At 38.2% G+C, this 16,821-nt stretch overlaps 1 protein-coding gene across 1 annotated transcript in view; it reads left to right on the top strand.

Annotated features, from left to right (window-relative positions):
• The window catches only part of usp43b (ubiquitin specific peptidase 43b), an 80,146-nt gene extending 67,485 nt beyond the window's left edge, over positions 1 to 12,661 (top strand). The window contains exons 13-15 of the mRNA XM_081372422.1: positions 1,653 to 1,811; positions 6,450 to 6,608; positions 8,312 to 12,661. Of these exons, the coding sequence (XP_081228548.1) occupies positions 1,653 to 1,811; positions 6,450 to 6,608; positions 8,312 to 9,357 (1,364 nt within the window). The 3' untranslated portion in view covers positions 9,358 to 12,661. The remainder of the gene's footprint in view (positions 1 to 1,652; positions 1,812 to 6,449; positions 6,609 to 8,311) is intronic.
• Positions 12,662 to 16,821: the final 4,160 nt, after the last annotated feature.

Here is a 16,821-nt window from a genome sequence, read left to right as displayed (position 1 = left end):
CGGATGGATTACTTTTGTGAAGGATGCATGCACATTTTCGGACTTGAAGCAGGTGGACCCCATTGCTTCACATTATAACCACTAAAAGATCTAAGACATTTTCTAAAATAACTGAAAATGTGTTCGTCTGAAAAAAGATTGACATATGCATCTCGAACGGCTTGAGGGTGAGTAAATCATGGGTTAAATATCATTTTTGGGCGAACTATCCCTTTAAGCACGTCCACAGATCACATGTGTCCAAAATGGTGGGGTTGTTTAGCAGTGTTGCACATTGTGAGATCACAGTCGGATTTATGGAATCATTATTAGGGAAGAACACTTGAAAATTCGCCACATCTTCTAGATCCAGGGTCCTGGGGAGAGGATTCACATTTCATTGAGATATTGACCCCAAACAAATCTCAGCACCAGCAATTTAGGGCAGGGTGCTTGATTCAGATTATGCAAGGTGATGGGTCGGGTCACTTCCGTCCATCTGACTGCAACTAAAGCACATAGTTAAAAGACCATGGAAAAAGGCGACACAAGATGGCTCCTGATGTTCACCCAGGAGGAATGGGAAAAATATTCCAGCCTCATTTCTGCACGAGCTGCTAGATAGAACTGGCAGAAATTGCCAAGTATAGTAGCTGTCAGAGAAGAAACTTTGCTGAAGCTGAAATCATTTGGATACTTCAACGTACAAGCCAAAATACTAAATATTTTATCTGAGAATTTTGTGGTAATTAATTTACACTGCAAACCCCCTTTCTTAATAATGGATCGAGATTAATCGAGATGGGGGAAATTTTTTTTTTTTTTGTAATTCTGTTTGTAATTCTGTTTTTTGTAAACCGTTTTTATTCTTGTTTTAGAATATCATAAACTTTAAAGCATTTCAGAAGCATACTAAGTTGTTTTTCGAACTAGTTTACTCTTATAACCCTGCATTGTGATACTGTGAATATCATTGGCTTGTTATTAATTACTTGTGATATTCCTCATTTGTAAGTCACTTTGTATAATTTTAAATCTAGATTAAATGCACACTAGTGTTCAAAAGTTTGGGGTTAGAATGATTATCTTTGAAAGAAATGAATACTTTTATTTAGCAAGGATGCATTAAATTGATCAAAAGTGTCAGTAAAGACTTTTACTTTGTTGCATAAAAAGTATATTTCAAATAAATGCTGTTCTTTTGAACTTTCTATTCATTAAAGGATCCTGAATGAATCTGTCACCGTTTCCAACAATCAGCATGTTAGAATGTTTTTTAAAGGATCATTTGACACTGAAAACTAGAGTAATGATGCTGAAAATTAAGCTTTGCATCACATGAATAAATGTAATTTTAAAATGTATTAAATGCAATAATATTTAACAGTATTACTGTTTTTACTGTATTTTTGATCAAGCCTTGGTGAGCGTAAGAGAACCCAAACTTTTGAACAGTAGTGTGCATGTACTTCATTTTGTTAGATTTATATACGTATGTATAAATTTGTACATTTTATTAATGTTTTGCAGTGTAAGTACTTGTATGCATGTGTATGTAAATGTTTAAAATTAAAACAATACCACGGTCCAAGTAATTCTGGCCCCCGTGCAAGGCTATACTTGAGCATGAAGTAAACTGCATTCTGAATATAATGAATCTCTGTTTTGAACAGCATACTGCAGGAACTCAGTGGACGGTCAGTGGTACGCCTACGATGACAGCACTGTTGAGCCGGTGCCTGAGGGAGAAGTGTGCACTCGTGGTGCTTATATCCTGTTCTATCAGAGACGTGATGCCATTCCATCCTGGTCAGCTAACTGCTCGCTACAAGGTGAACACTCGTACCTGCATTGCTGTACATCCTCATACCAAGGGCAAACAAACAGAAAACATACTAAAGAGTGCATTATCAAGAGAGTACAAGAATATTCTTTAAAAGTAGTAGTGTAGTTTTGTTAAGCATTTCATTTCAGCCTGTCCGATGTGCTATCTCTTCATGAAATGTAACTTTACACTAAGAAATGTATGATTATTATTGAGTTTGTGTAGCAATGTATGTGGAAGAGGGAAGATAGGAGGCGGGAATCGGCAAGATTTCATTTAATTTCATTTCATTTATTTATTTATTCTCTTTTCATGGTAATGCAACACGAAATGCCACAAAAACAACAATCCAATAAACACAACAAAAATACATTCCATGACAAAAAGATTAAACACTTTCATTTATCAAAATAAACAAAACACAAAACTGTTCAAAACCGTTGAGCCATAGAGTATATCCGGCAATGTTTTGCATTACAATGATGAGAAAAAAGGCACAACCATCCTCTTTCTGACTACAAAGGCTTTTCTACACAGTTCTCAACATCTTTCTCTCTCAACATCTTGAGAACCACATCTTCAGAATCCAAATATAAACACAGAAATGACACAAATGAATTCAATAACCACTCCAGAGTGTACTTGATCCCTGTGCTGCCACAACAATAACCTTGGTGAAGGAATAGGAACAAAACACTTGCCGGAAGGACGAGCTGCTGATTAGCCTCACTGGGAACAGACGAGTTGCTTGTCTCGTACATGTTCACACACATACACTGACAAAATTTTGTCACTTTCTTTATCTGCCCAAATGTCTCTGCAACTGTTTTCCTTTCCTCTCCAGTCCTCTAAAGTTATGCTGTATGATTCTTCAACAAATCAAATCTACACAATGAAATGACATGTAAAAGTATCAAAGTTATATAACCTAAAAATGTATTATGACAACCGCATATCTCCACTGAAGCAAGCTGAGCGGGCGTTTTCATTTTATTCTCTATGGGGGGTGAAGGCTCGCACATCAAAAGTCGAGCAGTGTTCATGCAACTTTATGCAAATAAGAGGTAAAAAACACAGTGTGAAAGCAAACTGATATGAGATGAATGCAGTAACGTCTGTCTAAGCTTTTTTTAAATCTGCCTGTAGTGCTGGTGGATTCTGTGGTTAAATGGCATTCTTGCATATCATTAGATTTAGATTCAGATTTGAAAGCATTTTGCGTGCTTTCTTTGTAGCTATGTTTATTACAATCACAGACCACTCTCAAGGAGAGTTCTCAAGTTTGGGATCGGTGAGATTTTTAAAAATGTTTATGAAAGAAAAGACGTTAAAAATTATTATATTGTGAAATATTATTATAATTTAAAATAGCTGTTTTTTTTTATTTTTTATTGTGATATATTTTTAAGATGTCATTTAGTCCGGTGATGGCAAAGCTGAATTTTCAGCATCATTGCTTCAGTCTTCAGTGTCACATGATTCTTCAGAAATCATTCTAATACACTGATTTGCTGCACATTCTTATTATTATCAATGTATTTTTGATTCTTTGAATGGAAAGTTCAAAAGAACAGTATTTATTTGAGATAGAAATCATTTGTAGCAATATAAATCTTTACTGTAAAAATTAATGCATCCTTGCTGAATAAAAGTATTAATTTCTTTCTTTTAAAAAAAAACCTTACTGAGCACAATTTTTTGAACAGTAGTGTAAGTTAAGAACATCAGCTTTGGTTGCATGAATCAAGTGCTTATCAGTAAGTAAATGCAATTAAAATGGGTTTGAATTTAAATCCATATTAAAAGACTAATGTAGTATAGTTATAGTATGAAGTCTGAATTTCACAGGTAATTGAGATATTTAGCCATTACTCTAACAAAATCTTTACTTTTAAAATGTGTCTGAACACTGTACACATTCCACATTTTATGGCAATGTTTTCTAAATGAGTGCTAAAATTGTAGTGTTAACACTCTGGTGCTCTTAGTTCATTTTTTACAGAAAATTTTAGGTTTTTTTTCTTTATTGGAATAGTACGAAACTTGGTAAAGGTTTTAGTTTTTTTTTTTTTTTTTTTAACACACAAAAAAAAAACCGGACGTAATTCGGGGTGAAATGGTCCTGAAAAAAATAGTCACACATGTACTCCTCACAGTGAAAAATTACTGCATTGGAAATAAATTGGAAACTAAAAGTTTTTGTACTGCGCCTCAAACAAAATGTTACTGAAAGCTAATTGTTTGATGTATCAAGCTCAACTCCGTTCAGATTTATGGCTTTGATTTTTAGAGTAAAATGTGTTTTGGAAAATATATATTTCATATAAAAGTTGAAAATGGTATTTTTGTGCATTTTTCATAATTAACAAAATTCTTCACTTCAGGAAAAATCTGGCAAGTGTCTTCTTTAAAAGACCAATTCTGTTTCAAAGCATTCAAGATTTATGACAGCTGGAAATTTCATTTTCAGGTCTATGCTCAAAAGTTGAATAAATGGATAATAACAACTACGTAAATTTAATTTAGTACCATCAAATCCTGTAAAAATACAAATATTAAATGAAAATACATTATCGAACTAAAATTGAAGTAAAAAAAGTCATTTTTGACCGCCACGTGAAGGTCACCAGAGGTTAATAATCAAAACTGCATGCGTCTTGCAGAAGAACATTGTACGCCTGGTCTAAAATAGTCTGAATATTATTATAGGCGTAGCATAGTGATTCAGGATAAGACAAAAAGATGGATTCATGCTGTACTCACTCATTATATCAATATTGTACATTTTGAAGAAAAAAAAGGTGCATAGTGTACCTTTAAGGTATGTTAACATATTTTCCATAGTGCTGCAAGGCACATTTAAACGTAAATTTTTTATATTTCAAGAGGATGGGATAAGAACAATGTTTCAGTGAGCTGCTCTTCAATAATGAATCTTACATTAGGTGCTGTAATTAGTCATGAAATGTGATGCAGAGGCCTTAGGCTACTCCATCGTGGTAGTAATTAAAATGGATCTGTTATCAGTAGCTCCCATTGATTCACAGTAGAAACAAGTTCTGTGGAGTCTGAGCTCGACTGAGTTAAACTGTTGTGAAGCGCTTCAAGCTACACTTCAAAATAAATAAACTGATCTGTCAGGTTCACGTTTGTGGAGTTAAAGTGATCACCTTCAGTGTTGGCTGTTGTGCTCAGATCAAAGTTATATGATTCATCTCCACACTAACGTGCCACATTTATGCATAAACTTTATAAACTCTCAAATACGTATTTGAGGCTTGTGATGTACTTCATCAAATAGTTCTCCTTTCTTTGTGATTTGTCAATCCTTATAATATGAAACTTTGCAGCTTAACCTGCACATAAATATGAGAGCTCTTTTTCTCTGCATGTCTGATCCAGAGAACACGTTGTTCCTACTTTCCATAGCTGACTTAAAGGGATCGTTCACCCAAGAATGTGAAAACTATTTTCAAATAATTGCTGTTCTTTTGAACTTTCTGGACAGCAAAGAAAAAAAAAAGAATTAAGCAGCACAACTGTTTTCAACATTGATGATAATAATAAATGTTTCTTGAGCATCAAATCATCATATTAGAATGATTTCTGAAGGATCATGTGACACTGATGAGTGAAGTAATGATGCTGAAAATGTCACAATATTACTGTTTTTACTATATTGATTAAATACATGCAGCCTTGGTAAGCATAAGAGGTTGAAAATATTTGATTAAATAAATGAATGAATGTATTTGATTAAATAGATGCTGCCTTGGTATGCATGACTTCTTTCAAAAACATTAGGCTAAATACCATCCTTCCCACATAAAAACATGCATTGATTCTGTCATCCCGTCTGAGACATTTGTTATATGCTGCATGTTTCCCATGTTCTGTTACTCATTTTTGAAAGGTTATTGCACCAGCAGTCCACCTGCATCTCACAATCATTTGTATGCATAGCATAATACTTGTTTGGACCCATTCCATCTCATCTTCATGGGTGTTTAATAGAAATGAGACTCACACATACAAAGGCTAGAGCAAAATGAGAACAGGGTTCCTGCTATTTTCAGGAACCTTAAACGAAAATGCTTGACCATAATTCTGTTTACTCAATTCCACAATGCTAGGATTCAGCTTAATGTGCATTTCAGTTTATTATCAGAAAACAAACAGCATTCTGACTTGCATAAAATGGGTAATAGGGACTTTAAGCAACAGCCTCTGGTGGAACGGCAACGGCATTCTGACGTTCTATTGCGCATGCGCAACTTTAACTGCTACTTCGCAACGTTCTACTGTAACCGTCTACTACGTGAGAACAGCTGATTTGCCGTAGTCGTTACTACGTGAAAGATTAAGAAAGTTAATATTATGTTTTAGCTTATGTGGCATTGTAATTGTTAATGTATATCATTAAATGCCCAAAACAACCCTCTCCTTCTTTTTAAAATCACTTTCTTTATTTGTATTTTGTCAAATGATTAAATTATCCCCTACACCGTACTCTTTACTGTTGCTTAGTGATTCTTGCGTTCTTTAGCTACGGCAGTTAAGCGTTTATTTCCGGCTGCCGTTGCCATTCCATCAGCAGCTGTTGCTTAAAGTCCCTAATGTTGACTAGGCTACTTTTGACCCACAGGTTCCTCCAGCGTCTCTATATCAGATCACTGGCTCATCCGATTGAATGCAGACAACCGAATTTCCAATTCAACTAGCAAGCTGTCCAATTCATCTTCAGCTCCTGAGCCCCAAACACCACACGTTCCTGTCATCCATGAGCCTCTAAATGAAGATAATGGTCAGTAAACTCTTGATTTATGTCTACTACTCCTTTTAAAACAATTAGTGGTATTTCTTTTACAATTTAATGAAGTCATATGTACAGTGACCTGCTCCATTGTTTTTGAGTCGTTTTTAAAGGAAAGTCTCTGGCTTTCTGATAATAATTATTATAATTTTAGATGTAATCAAATCAATACAAGTCCCGTTTATTTATATAGCGCTTTATACAATACAGATAGTTTCATTTCAATTAAATGGTGACTGTCATAAGTTGTTTTGACCATTTTCGGACTTTAGGAGATTTATTCAAATATACATTAAATAATCACTTAACAGGTTAAGGAAAATTAATAACGCGTTACAATAAGGTTCCACTTGTTAGTTAACTACCTTAGTTAACATGAACTAACAATGAAAAAGCATTTATTATGCATTAGAGAAGACAGTGATGTCGCTTTGTTGAAGAGACACTGTTTTTTTCCACAACATTTCCAAAACTCATTTGTTTGACCTAACTTATTTTAAACACTGTTCATGAACATTATAACCCCAACGTTTATCTGTGCGCTGCACATTTTATGTAGAACAACAGCTTGTTTTCTGTTACTTTAGTAAGCTCTTCCTTTTGTAAGACTGTGCACCGCTCCTTAGGAAAATTAACCATGGTTTTGTGATCGATTACTGTTTGTATTACCTTAGTTTTCTGACAAATATCACAATTAAATGGTGGATAAAATTGTATATATAATGTATAAGAAAATTACAAAAAACAAACCACTCTGAAACGTCCTGTGAAATCCGTTCTGCACGATCCTCTTGTTCGTTAACATTGTCAGGGTCTGAATCGGGTTCAAATTGATTTGAAATTGACACCATCCTCAATATTTACACTAGAGAAGAACTATGAAGGGGCGGGACATTCCCCAAACACGCGCTAAGCGCTGCCAATCACAACACACTGGGCCAGCTAACCAATCACAGCACATTTCGTATTTCAGAAGGATGGGCTTCATCAAAATTGGCGTGTTCGAGCCAGACTGGGGAGAGAGGTGCTGTAATAATGTAAAATATGTTTTTTTTTTTTGTTGTTGTTGTTTTTTTTACAGTCTTTTGAACAATCAAGAATGAAAACATATTTTAGTACACCCTAAAAACAAAATCAAGACTTCGTAAAAGAGAATAATAAGACCCCTTTAACAGTATTTATTAAACTGGGAAGGGTCATAGCACTTGCATATTGTTGTCTTATTAACTCAGGGTTTCTCAAACTCGGTCCTGGAGGGCCACTGTCCTGCACAGTTTAGCTCCAACCCTGATCAAACACACCTGAGCAAGCTAATCAATGTCTTCAGGATCACTAGAAACTCACAGCTAGAGCTAAACTGTTAGAGCTAAACTGTGCAGGACAGTGGCCCTCCAGGACCGAATTTGAGAAACCCTGGTTTAACTGCTTCTATTGTTCTCATTTGTAAGTCGCTTTATATAAAAGCATCTGCTAAATAAATAAATGTACATTTATGATTTTACGATACATCAAAACAACATTAGCAAATTTCGCAAATACAATTTGAAATATGCAGGAAAATTAATTTGTAAGCTGAGACTTTGTTTGATCAAAAATTACAGTAAAATAAACACAAACACACACAAAAAAAGATTCTGCATATCACTTTTCTCCTCAAACTGTTTTTTTACTAGCCCTCATTTTTTTGCTTTTAGGTGTAGTTGAGCCGACACCATTTGTACGGAGCGTCCGGGGTCACAGCATGAGTATGCGCTACCACTCAAAATCCAAGACTGGCCCAAGCAAAGTTCTTCCACTGCGCTGGTCATTTGCTTCCAAGGAACGCAGAAAGCCCTCCAGCGTAGCTCCACAATCGGCAAACGATGAGCTGGTGGAGTACCTTGAGTCTGGCCGGCGGCCTCGATGTACCAAGGAGCCCATAGTCAGCATCGTGGCTAGTCCTTCACAGGTCAAAGCCCAGCTTCGCGAGGACGATTCCCTGAGTTCCCCCAGCTGTAGCAGTAGTCTCAACGGTGTGGAGCGAAGTAGCTATCAAGGTCCGGATTCGCCCAGGCTACCCGAAGGCCAGAGCAGACCAGCATCAGACCTTAATGGTATCAGTTGCGATGGTTCATGGGCCAAAAGCAGCTCAACATCAACCAGGCAGGAGCACGAAAGGACTCAAGGAAGCAAGTCGCTTCAAGGTTCCCCTACTGCACTCCCCAATGGCACTAGCAACAGTGCATCTCATTCCAGAGACTCTACGTTAAAACGGCTCCGGAACCAGGCGGCTGCCGCTAACAGGATTCACACCAGCCAGACGCAAACGGCCACTGGGGAAAGCAGGAGTAAAGATGGCGTCCTTCCCACCATCAGCAAGGAGATGGGTCACGGAAAAACGCTTTCCAGTAAGAGCTTGACCAAACTCTCTCTATCCAACGGCACTCTAAATGGGAAGGGAGTCGAGGCGAGGAAATCCACTACTTCTCACAAGAGTGCCAATAAAATGGCTAGTAGCAGAGAAAACCAGGTTTGTTCAAGCACAGCTAATATAAAACGCGCCTACAGCTCATCCAGTATTCAGAACAGGCTAGATATGACTTTGAAAAGGACGTCGTCTCTCCAAAGAAATAGTATGTTGGTGCCGGCCCCCCATAAAGGACTTACGGTTGATAAATCCTCCTATGCAACACTCCAGAGAATCAGATACAGCAGCACTTCACTTGGCAGACAGAGACCTGTGCCCGAGTCCTGCTTCTGACTGGTGTCTCCTTCACTATGGGAAATGGTGTTTGTATATATGTTTTATGCATCTGGCAACGTTTAAAAACTACACACTATTGCTGTACTATTGCTCTTTTCCTAAACCTAGTAAGCATTGTGTGCACCTTGTTTTTGCCAAATTCAAGGTAATTCACAGTTGCGCCACTTAGTTACAGCTTGATTGGAAATGGGGCAGTATGTTCCTCTCACGTCACATGTATTGAAATCAATTGCGAGTTGAGTCTCCCATTTGTATGACAGTTTCAGCCAATGTAGAGCATCCAAATTGTTTCTAATACAATAAGGATGCTGCCTTAGAAGATAGCTATGTTGGGTCTAGGGAGTAAGGTTAACTTGGCTAAGCTCACTAGGTTTTGAAACAGAGCTTGTTTCCCCTCTCAAATCTGTCTTTCTGTATCAGTCTATTGTCGGTATGAGCAATATTGAACTTGCATATCTCAAAGCCTGTTCTTAAATCTCCATTTATACCTTCAGATATGTAGCATCACACGCTAGTTGCTGGAATAATTACCTGATTAGCAGTACAGATACAGTAGGACCTGCTTAAATGTCAGAATTGAAGTCTGCTTTATGCTTTAAATGGAACTTTCATGTTTATTTCTGCAAGTGCCTTTTTGTAATGATCTCAGGAGAGTGATATTCGCAGGAACAGAATGGCTGTGTATTGATTTAGTTTTTTTCTCATGAATATACATGCACACCCCTCACCACAGATAAAATAAATCCACAAACAGCCTAAACATTTACTTATCTCACTCCTACACAGTTTCCAAATGACACTAAATGTTTCATTGTGTACCTTGCTCTGCTGGATTCACTTGTTTTCTGACAGGAATGGACTATGCAAGCTCAATCAGACATGTGCATGTCGTGCTGGAGATTGAGCACTAATTGCAAAAAGGATCAAGGTGCTGAATTTCATTTTAAAAGAAATATTCATATTGTATGAATGAAGATCTGTAAGTGGAGATAAATTAAGGCATAAAAAAGGCAGGATCTAGAACAATATTTAACACGAATAAAAATATAAAATAATTAGAGGAAGCAGTTGTCTGAGAAGTTTTGATAATACTGATGCATGTCATATTCTTACATTTGGAAATATAATCGGAACATAATGGTTTTGGATTGTTTTTCTCATGCATAGTCTTTTTTTGTTATGCAAACGAATGATACCTCAAATTGCATGGCTTGTTGACTTTTCTAACCAGTTGGACTTATGACTTTTTTCTCAGTGAGAAATCACCTAGCAATGGCGCAGACTTCAAGACACTCAAAACACATTCAATTACCACACTTGCACATTCAAGTTACAAATGGCTGAGCTCACATGGACGCCTCAAAATTTGCTGAACAAATATGACCGCAACTTAATTGGGTCTAATTGGTAAGCAAGACATGTAATATTACTTAACTCTGTTACACCACTTACACTTTAAATAATTAATGAAATAATAATCCCAATGCACTTTCCAGACCTCTGGAGTGAGTTTGTGCCCTCATATCACTAACCAATCTGAATATGATAATGCTGTATGTGAACTGTTCACCTGAAATTAGACTCCCCATGTTATTGTTAATGTGCACTAAACCTGAAGAGCCGTGCTTATGTAACAGGCTACTTAAAAAGCAATGTATTATGATAAATGTTGTTGAGTGTAATTGTTACTGAGGAGGACATTTATTCTGAAAGAGCATTTTCTCCTGTGCTCCTGGGCGAGTTTTTAAGTTTTTGTACCACACTTTTTAATCGGATGTATTATGTGTAATTAAATATATGCTGAGATGCTTGTTAACAAGATAAAGCAAGCCATTATACACTTTGTGCTAACACATTGCACCTAGTTTATCTTTAGGCTAGTTGTGGCAAGGGGGGGCGTGGTAAAGCTAGGTCTGCAGTGGGTAAACAAACGAGTGCGGGAGGTTTTGCAGATGTGTTTTCACCCCTGCCTGGACGCACAGATCTTATACAGCACCATATCAAAACGATCCCGGGGAGGTGGCGCACACAGTCTACTATTGTTTACCTGAACACAAGAAAAAAGTGGTACAGGGTGAACTGAAGGCCATGCTGGGGCGTAATAGAAGATTCACATAGAGACTGGACGAGCCCTAAAGTCTTAGTACCTAAAACAGACGGCTCTGTCTGTTTCTGTGTCGATTACAGGAAGGTGAATGCAATGTCGTTTGGATTACACCAATTTATTCCTCTTCCGTTTGGGTTGTTTGGGATTCCCGCCACCTTTCAGCGTCTCATGGACAAAATCCTCCGGCCACATACTAACACGTATTCTCAACGACATTATATACTGATTGGCAGAGGCATCTGGAACATCTGCACACTGTCCTGAGATCGCTGAGGGTGGCTGGATTCACGGCAAACCCGTAAAAGTGTGCAATTGGGTGTGTGGAGGTACAGTAACTGGGCTTTCACTTGGGATATGGGCAGGTGCGTCCCCAAATTGGTAGTGAGACAGTTCCTGGGGCTGGCGGGATATTATAGAAGGTTTATTCCTAATTATTCAGAGCTAATTCGGCTGCCCTGTGCGGCGGGCTGCTCTTAAACTCTACTAGCTTTGATCTGCCTTTTTTGTTGCAGACCGACGTGTCGGACGGGGGGTGCAGTCCTGTCCCAGGTGGTCGGAGGGTAGGAGCGGCCGGTTCTGTATCTGAGTCGTAAGCTCTCAAACAGAGAGACCAGGTACAGCACCATTGAAAAAGAGTGTTTTGCCATTTGGTGGGCCATCCTCACCCTCCGTTATTACCTCATGGGATGGGAGTTACTCTCTGTACTCTCCACCCCTCCAGTGGCTCCACCATATGAAGGATACCAACGCGTGGATCACCCGTTGGTATTTAGCTTTACAGCCTTTTAAATTCAAGGTTGTCCACAGGCTAGGGGTGCAGATGGCTGTAGCCGACTTCCTCTCTAGAAATGTGGGGGGGGCTGCAGGCCGGATGGCTCCCCAGCCTGAGTCGGGAGGTGGGGGATATGTTGTGTGGTGGGCATGGTAAAGCTAGGTCTGTAGCGGGGGAACGAGTGCGGAGATGAGCGGTAATAAAAAGGTCAAGTGAATGATAACTACCACCTGTCTCTAATTCCAGTGATTGGCGTAGAGAAAAGATATAGCGCCCCACAGACCTGGGGCAGGGAGAGGGAGAGACTGGTTACTCACAGAGACTGTTATTTTGCTGTGTATGTGACTGTGGAGGCAGAGAGCCTGACAGTATTTATTTTGTTCATTTTTTCTTTGAGTAATAAAAAGCTTGGATTACTCGCCACCCCTGACTTTTTCGTCCTTCTTCCTTTGAACATATCACACTAGTAAATTAAAACGCTGTCACAAGTTTTCTAAAGATGTTTTTAATACGTTTTTAGAAACAGATGCATTTGCAGCTCGATCAGTAAACCTTTCACTGCCTCTAAGATTGCCATTCTTAACCGTTCATGCGATGACGCAATACAGTCTAAATGTCAATACCAATGTATGCTGTGAAATGGCAGATATTAATAAACCATTGTGGCCAACGTAGTTGTTAGTGTGCATGAGCAGTATTATTGTGCTTTAGACATTGCTGTTTTCTCCTCTATAACATCCAAGTTTGTCTTGACAACATTTATGCATATTACCACAAAGTCATGCTGTCTTTTTTAATTAAAGGGTTACATTTTAATCTAAATGTGAAGATCATTTGAAAACATTTTGAAAATTGTAAATACCATTAAATATACAGGTGTGTGTGTGTGTGTGTGTGTGTGTGTGTCTGTATATATATAACAGAAGTTCACCTGTTGAAGTTTATTTTACACATACATCATCACAATGTGCAAATCATGAACATTTCAGCTTTCTTTTCTCCTGATAGCAGGAAAATCTTGACCAGACTGACTTTTTTCTTTTTTAATTACAGTAAGACAAGAACTCTGTGTCTCAGAATTGAAAGCAGAGAAATTTAACAAGACAGTCTTAGTTGGCTTTGATTATCCACCATGTCCTGCAGACATCGAACTGCATGACTTAGCTGAATTAATTTGAAGGATTCTGAGATATTGATTCAGACGTTTCCTCCTCCTCAGTATGAGTCATTTAGCCCTGCCACAGGATTAACACCCAGCTATTGGACCGTTTTATTCAAATATGTCCCATTTAATTCCCCCTCCCAATAAAGACTTGCTGTTGTTGGAAGCTTAATGGTGGTGATGTTGAAGTCTTGCGAACGTGCTGTAGCTAGTTCGTTCATAGCCTTCGTTTAGCTTTTTACTTCTGCCGATTGTATTTAGGCTTCGGAATTAAAGTTGTGTTCCTTTGTGAAGATTATCGTGATGAAAAAGAATAATTAAAGCCAATGGAAAAATCACTTGGGGTTTCTGTAAAGGGAACCAGTTTGATGCTAACTTATGGGTTTGCCTACAAAAATACATCTTCACTGCATTGCTCTAATCCTTTATATAGGCTAAGAGAAAATGCATTATGAAATCATGTCTATTTGGTACGTTTTTGGTTAGGATCTTTGTTTTCAAGCACAGTTAGTACCGTTCCCAAACCATTGATTTCATGCTGTTGTTTATGACTCCATGCATTTAGATTTGATGCATTAATAATGCATCACATCATGAAAGGATTGTGAACAGAGCATCATAAAACCACTGGATCAGCAGAGTTGGAATCATATTCGAAGTATCCCAGCAGCTCATCAGCTTCTCCAGCCTCCCCAAAACTGGAAGCAACCGAATGTCGTTATCATTAAAAAAAAACTCTAGTGTAATGAAGAGATTATGCCTATGGAGTGGAGACCCATCAAAACTGCTAGACTGTTGTGTTTTAAACATGACTGCATGTTTCAATTTTGAAGTTATAATATTTATTGTTCTGGCCTGACCTGTTTTAAAATTGTAATTTTTAACTTCTTACTGAACAATGCAACACATTGAGGCATGGCACGCCACAACTCGGCATGTACATTCTCAATAACCTGGCCTCATGATTAGTGGTGGTTGCTAGCCATAAGTAGGCCTATATGCTTAAATATTCCATTTAAAATAAAATGAAAAAATGTAGTGATGTTACATTCGATTCCGAAGCTTCTGTCAAAAAATAATAATACATGTCAGCACTGTATGTGTCGCGGTCAACAGCTCTGTCACTAGTCACTGTATCTGCACTACATTCTCCATAATCTCTATCTGACTCCTATTCATTCTCCAACGATCATTTCCCAACATCATTCCTCTCCTAGTTTCCAATCCAGCGAGGTGTGTCTCCATCTGCCATCCTGCTTCACTCATCCATGATCTCAGGCTGCACCTGTAGGACAGATTTCCATTATCATCCATATCAAGTCATCTATATCTCTCATTGCTCTATTCACTTACCTGTTACCAATCATTCTGCTCTGTGCTGCAAAATAAGCAACCTGTCATCATATCTCACTGTTTCCGGGCAGTGGCGGTTCTAGCTCATTTGGCGCCCTGGGTGAACCACCCTTTCAACACCATGTTCAGGTTTGACTTAAATGTTGACATAATTGCAAAAAAATATACTTTAATACAAAGAAATGCTAAAATGTGAAATAATTGTTATGATAATGAGTAAAGAGCGCCTAAGTCCCTCCCCTCGGTGGACCACCATGAGACCTTATTTCGGAAAAATATTGTATGGTAGTCAATGGCGAGAGACAACAAATCTCGTTTGAATTGTGCCCTGAATTACACATATGATGTTTGTCAAGTTAAAAGATTTTAAAGTCAAGAAAGTCGCAGTTTGATGTAAAACTGTTGAGGTATAACACTGTGAAAATACGTAATTACAAAGACTACAAACCCAAAAGGCGCACGTGACGTCATACCTTTTCTCTCAATGAATGATTCTAACTTTACTGAAGCTAACGTCTGTCATTTTTTATATAGTCTTACGTTAGAATCGTAACGTTACGCCGTCATGCCTGAAAGTTTTGAGCCAGAATGCACACATACGAGCAACGGATCTTGCTCGTTGTTTCGCTTCGACGTACATAGTGCGAGACGAGAGATGTAGTTCATTGAGCAATTTTCACATAAAACTAAATGTTACTCTTCTGTTTTATGGCAAACTGACTTTCTTGACTTTCATAATTCCCTTTTAAATTGACAAACATAATGTGTAATTCAGGGCACAGTTCAGACGGAATAAAAATATAAGTTGTCTCTCGCCATTGTCTACCATACATATTTTTTCCAAAATAAGGTCCCATGAGCCGGAAGCGGAGGGGAGGGACTTAGGCTCTCTATTCACCTTATTCCGGAAGTAGCACTGGGTGGCGCCATCCGCGTAATCTCACTTCCTGGTTTAGCTACTTAGCGCTTTGTTTGCCCTGGTCCAATCTGTTATCTGTCTTGATATAAGTAGATAGACTATAATATTATAGCCAAATGCGTTGGCATATGGTTATTAACAACTGCTTCAACGTACTAAAGTACATTTCACTTGAAGCTTTTGAAACAATGCCACAATCAAATTATTTAATAGCTGTGTCTTTCTAATAGCTATTACTTAGTTATGAAGATGTGCACAAACACTACTACATGTAAAGTTTGAAACATTATTACACCACAGTTTGTTTGCTTACCACCAGATACATTTGCAGTGTATATAGCTGGTAAGTCCCGCCCCTTCCGCTAACCCCCCTGGACCTCTAGGTTGAAAAACCGTCAATGCAAGTGAATGGGAGAAAATAATTATTTTCTGGTCCCGTTTGAATTTTGCCATGAATGTGAACATATGTTGTCTGTGAATTTTTTATCTAATTTTTCGTGTAAAGATGCTACAATTTAGCGGGTAGAAGTTTGATACGGTTAGACTTTGTGTGAGAGCACTTTGTGGACTACAACTCCTCGCTGCTTTCAACGCGTTTGAAACGTCACCACCACTAGCACACGGACACTAGCTCACGGATCCCGCTAAACATGGCTGTGTCTTTGGTGCACTTCACCGCCTTCTTTCAGGCAGAGGACAAAATCGTTGAGGTTGGCGAAAACCACGGGTAAGTCAACTTTATGGGGTGACGTCACATAGGCGACATGTAGTCTTTCTCGTTATGTCTTTTCCACAACTGCTAGCCGAAGAATCATACCATATACTGTCAAACTTGTAACATTAAAAGTTATATAAAAAATTCACAGACAACATATGTTCACATTCATGGCACAATTCAAACGGGACCAGAAAATAATTATTTTCTCCCATTCACTTGCATTGACGGTTTTTCAACTTTGAGGTCCAGCGGGGTTTTACGGAAGGGGCGGGACTTACCAGCTCTAGGCCTATAGCCAACAGATGAGAAAAAAATAGCCACGAACTGGTGTAGAAAGAAAGATCCTCAACTAGATGAACAAGAGGGTAACGTTAGCTTAGCTAACTGCTAGCTGCAATTTCTTATGGTTTGATCTCTAACACAAGTAATG

Source organism: Scardinius erythrophthalmus (genome assembly GCF_964197995.2).
Source record: "Scardinius erythrophthalmus genome assembly, chromosome: 1".
Lineage (NCBI taxonomy): Eukaryota > Metazoa > Chordata > Actinopteri > Cypriniformes > Leuciscidae > Scardinius > Scardinius erythrophthalmus.
Note: the sequence above shows the minus strand (reverse complement) of the source record. Positions and strands in the feature narration are given on the sequence as shown.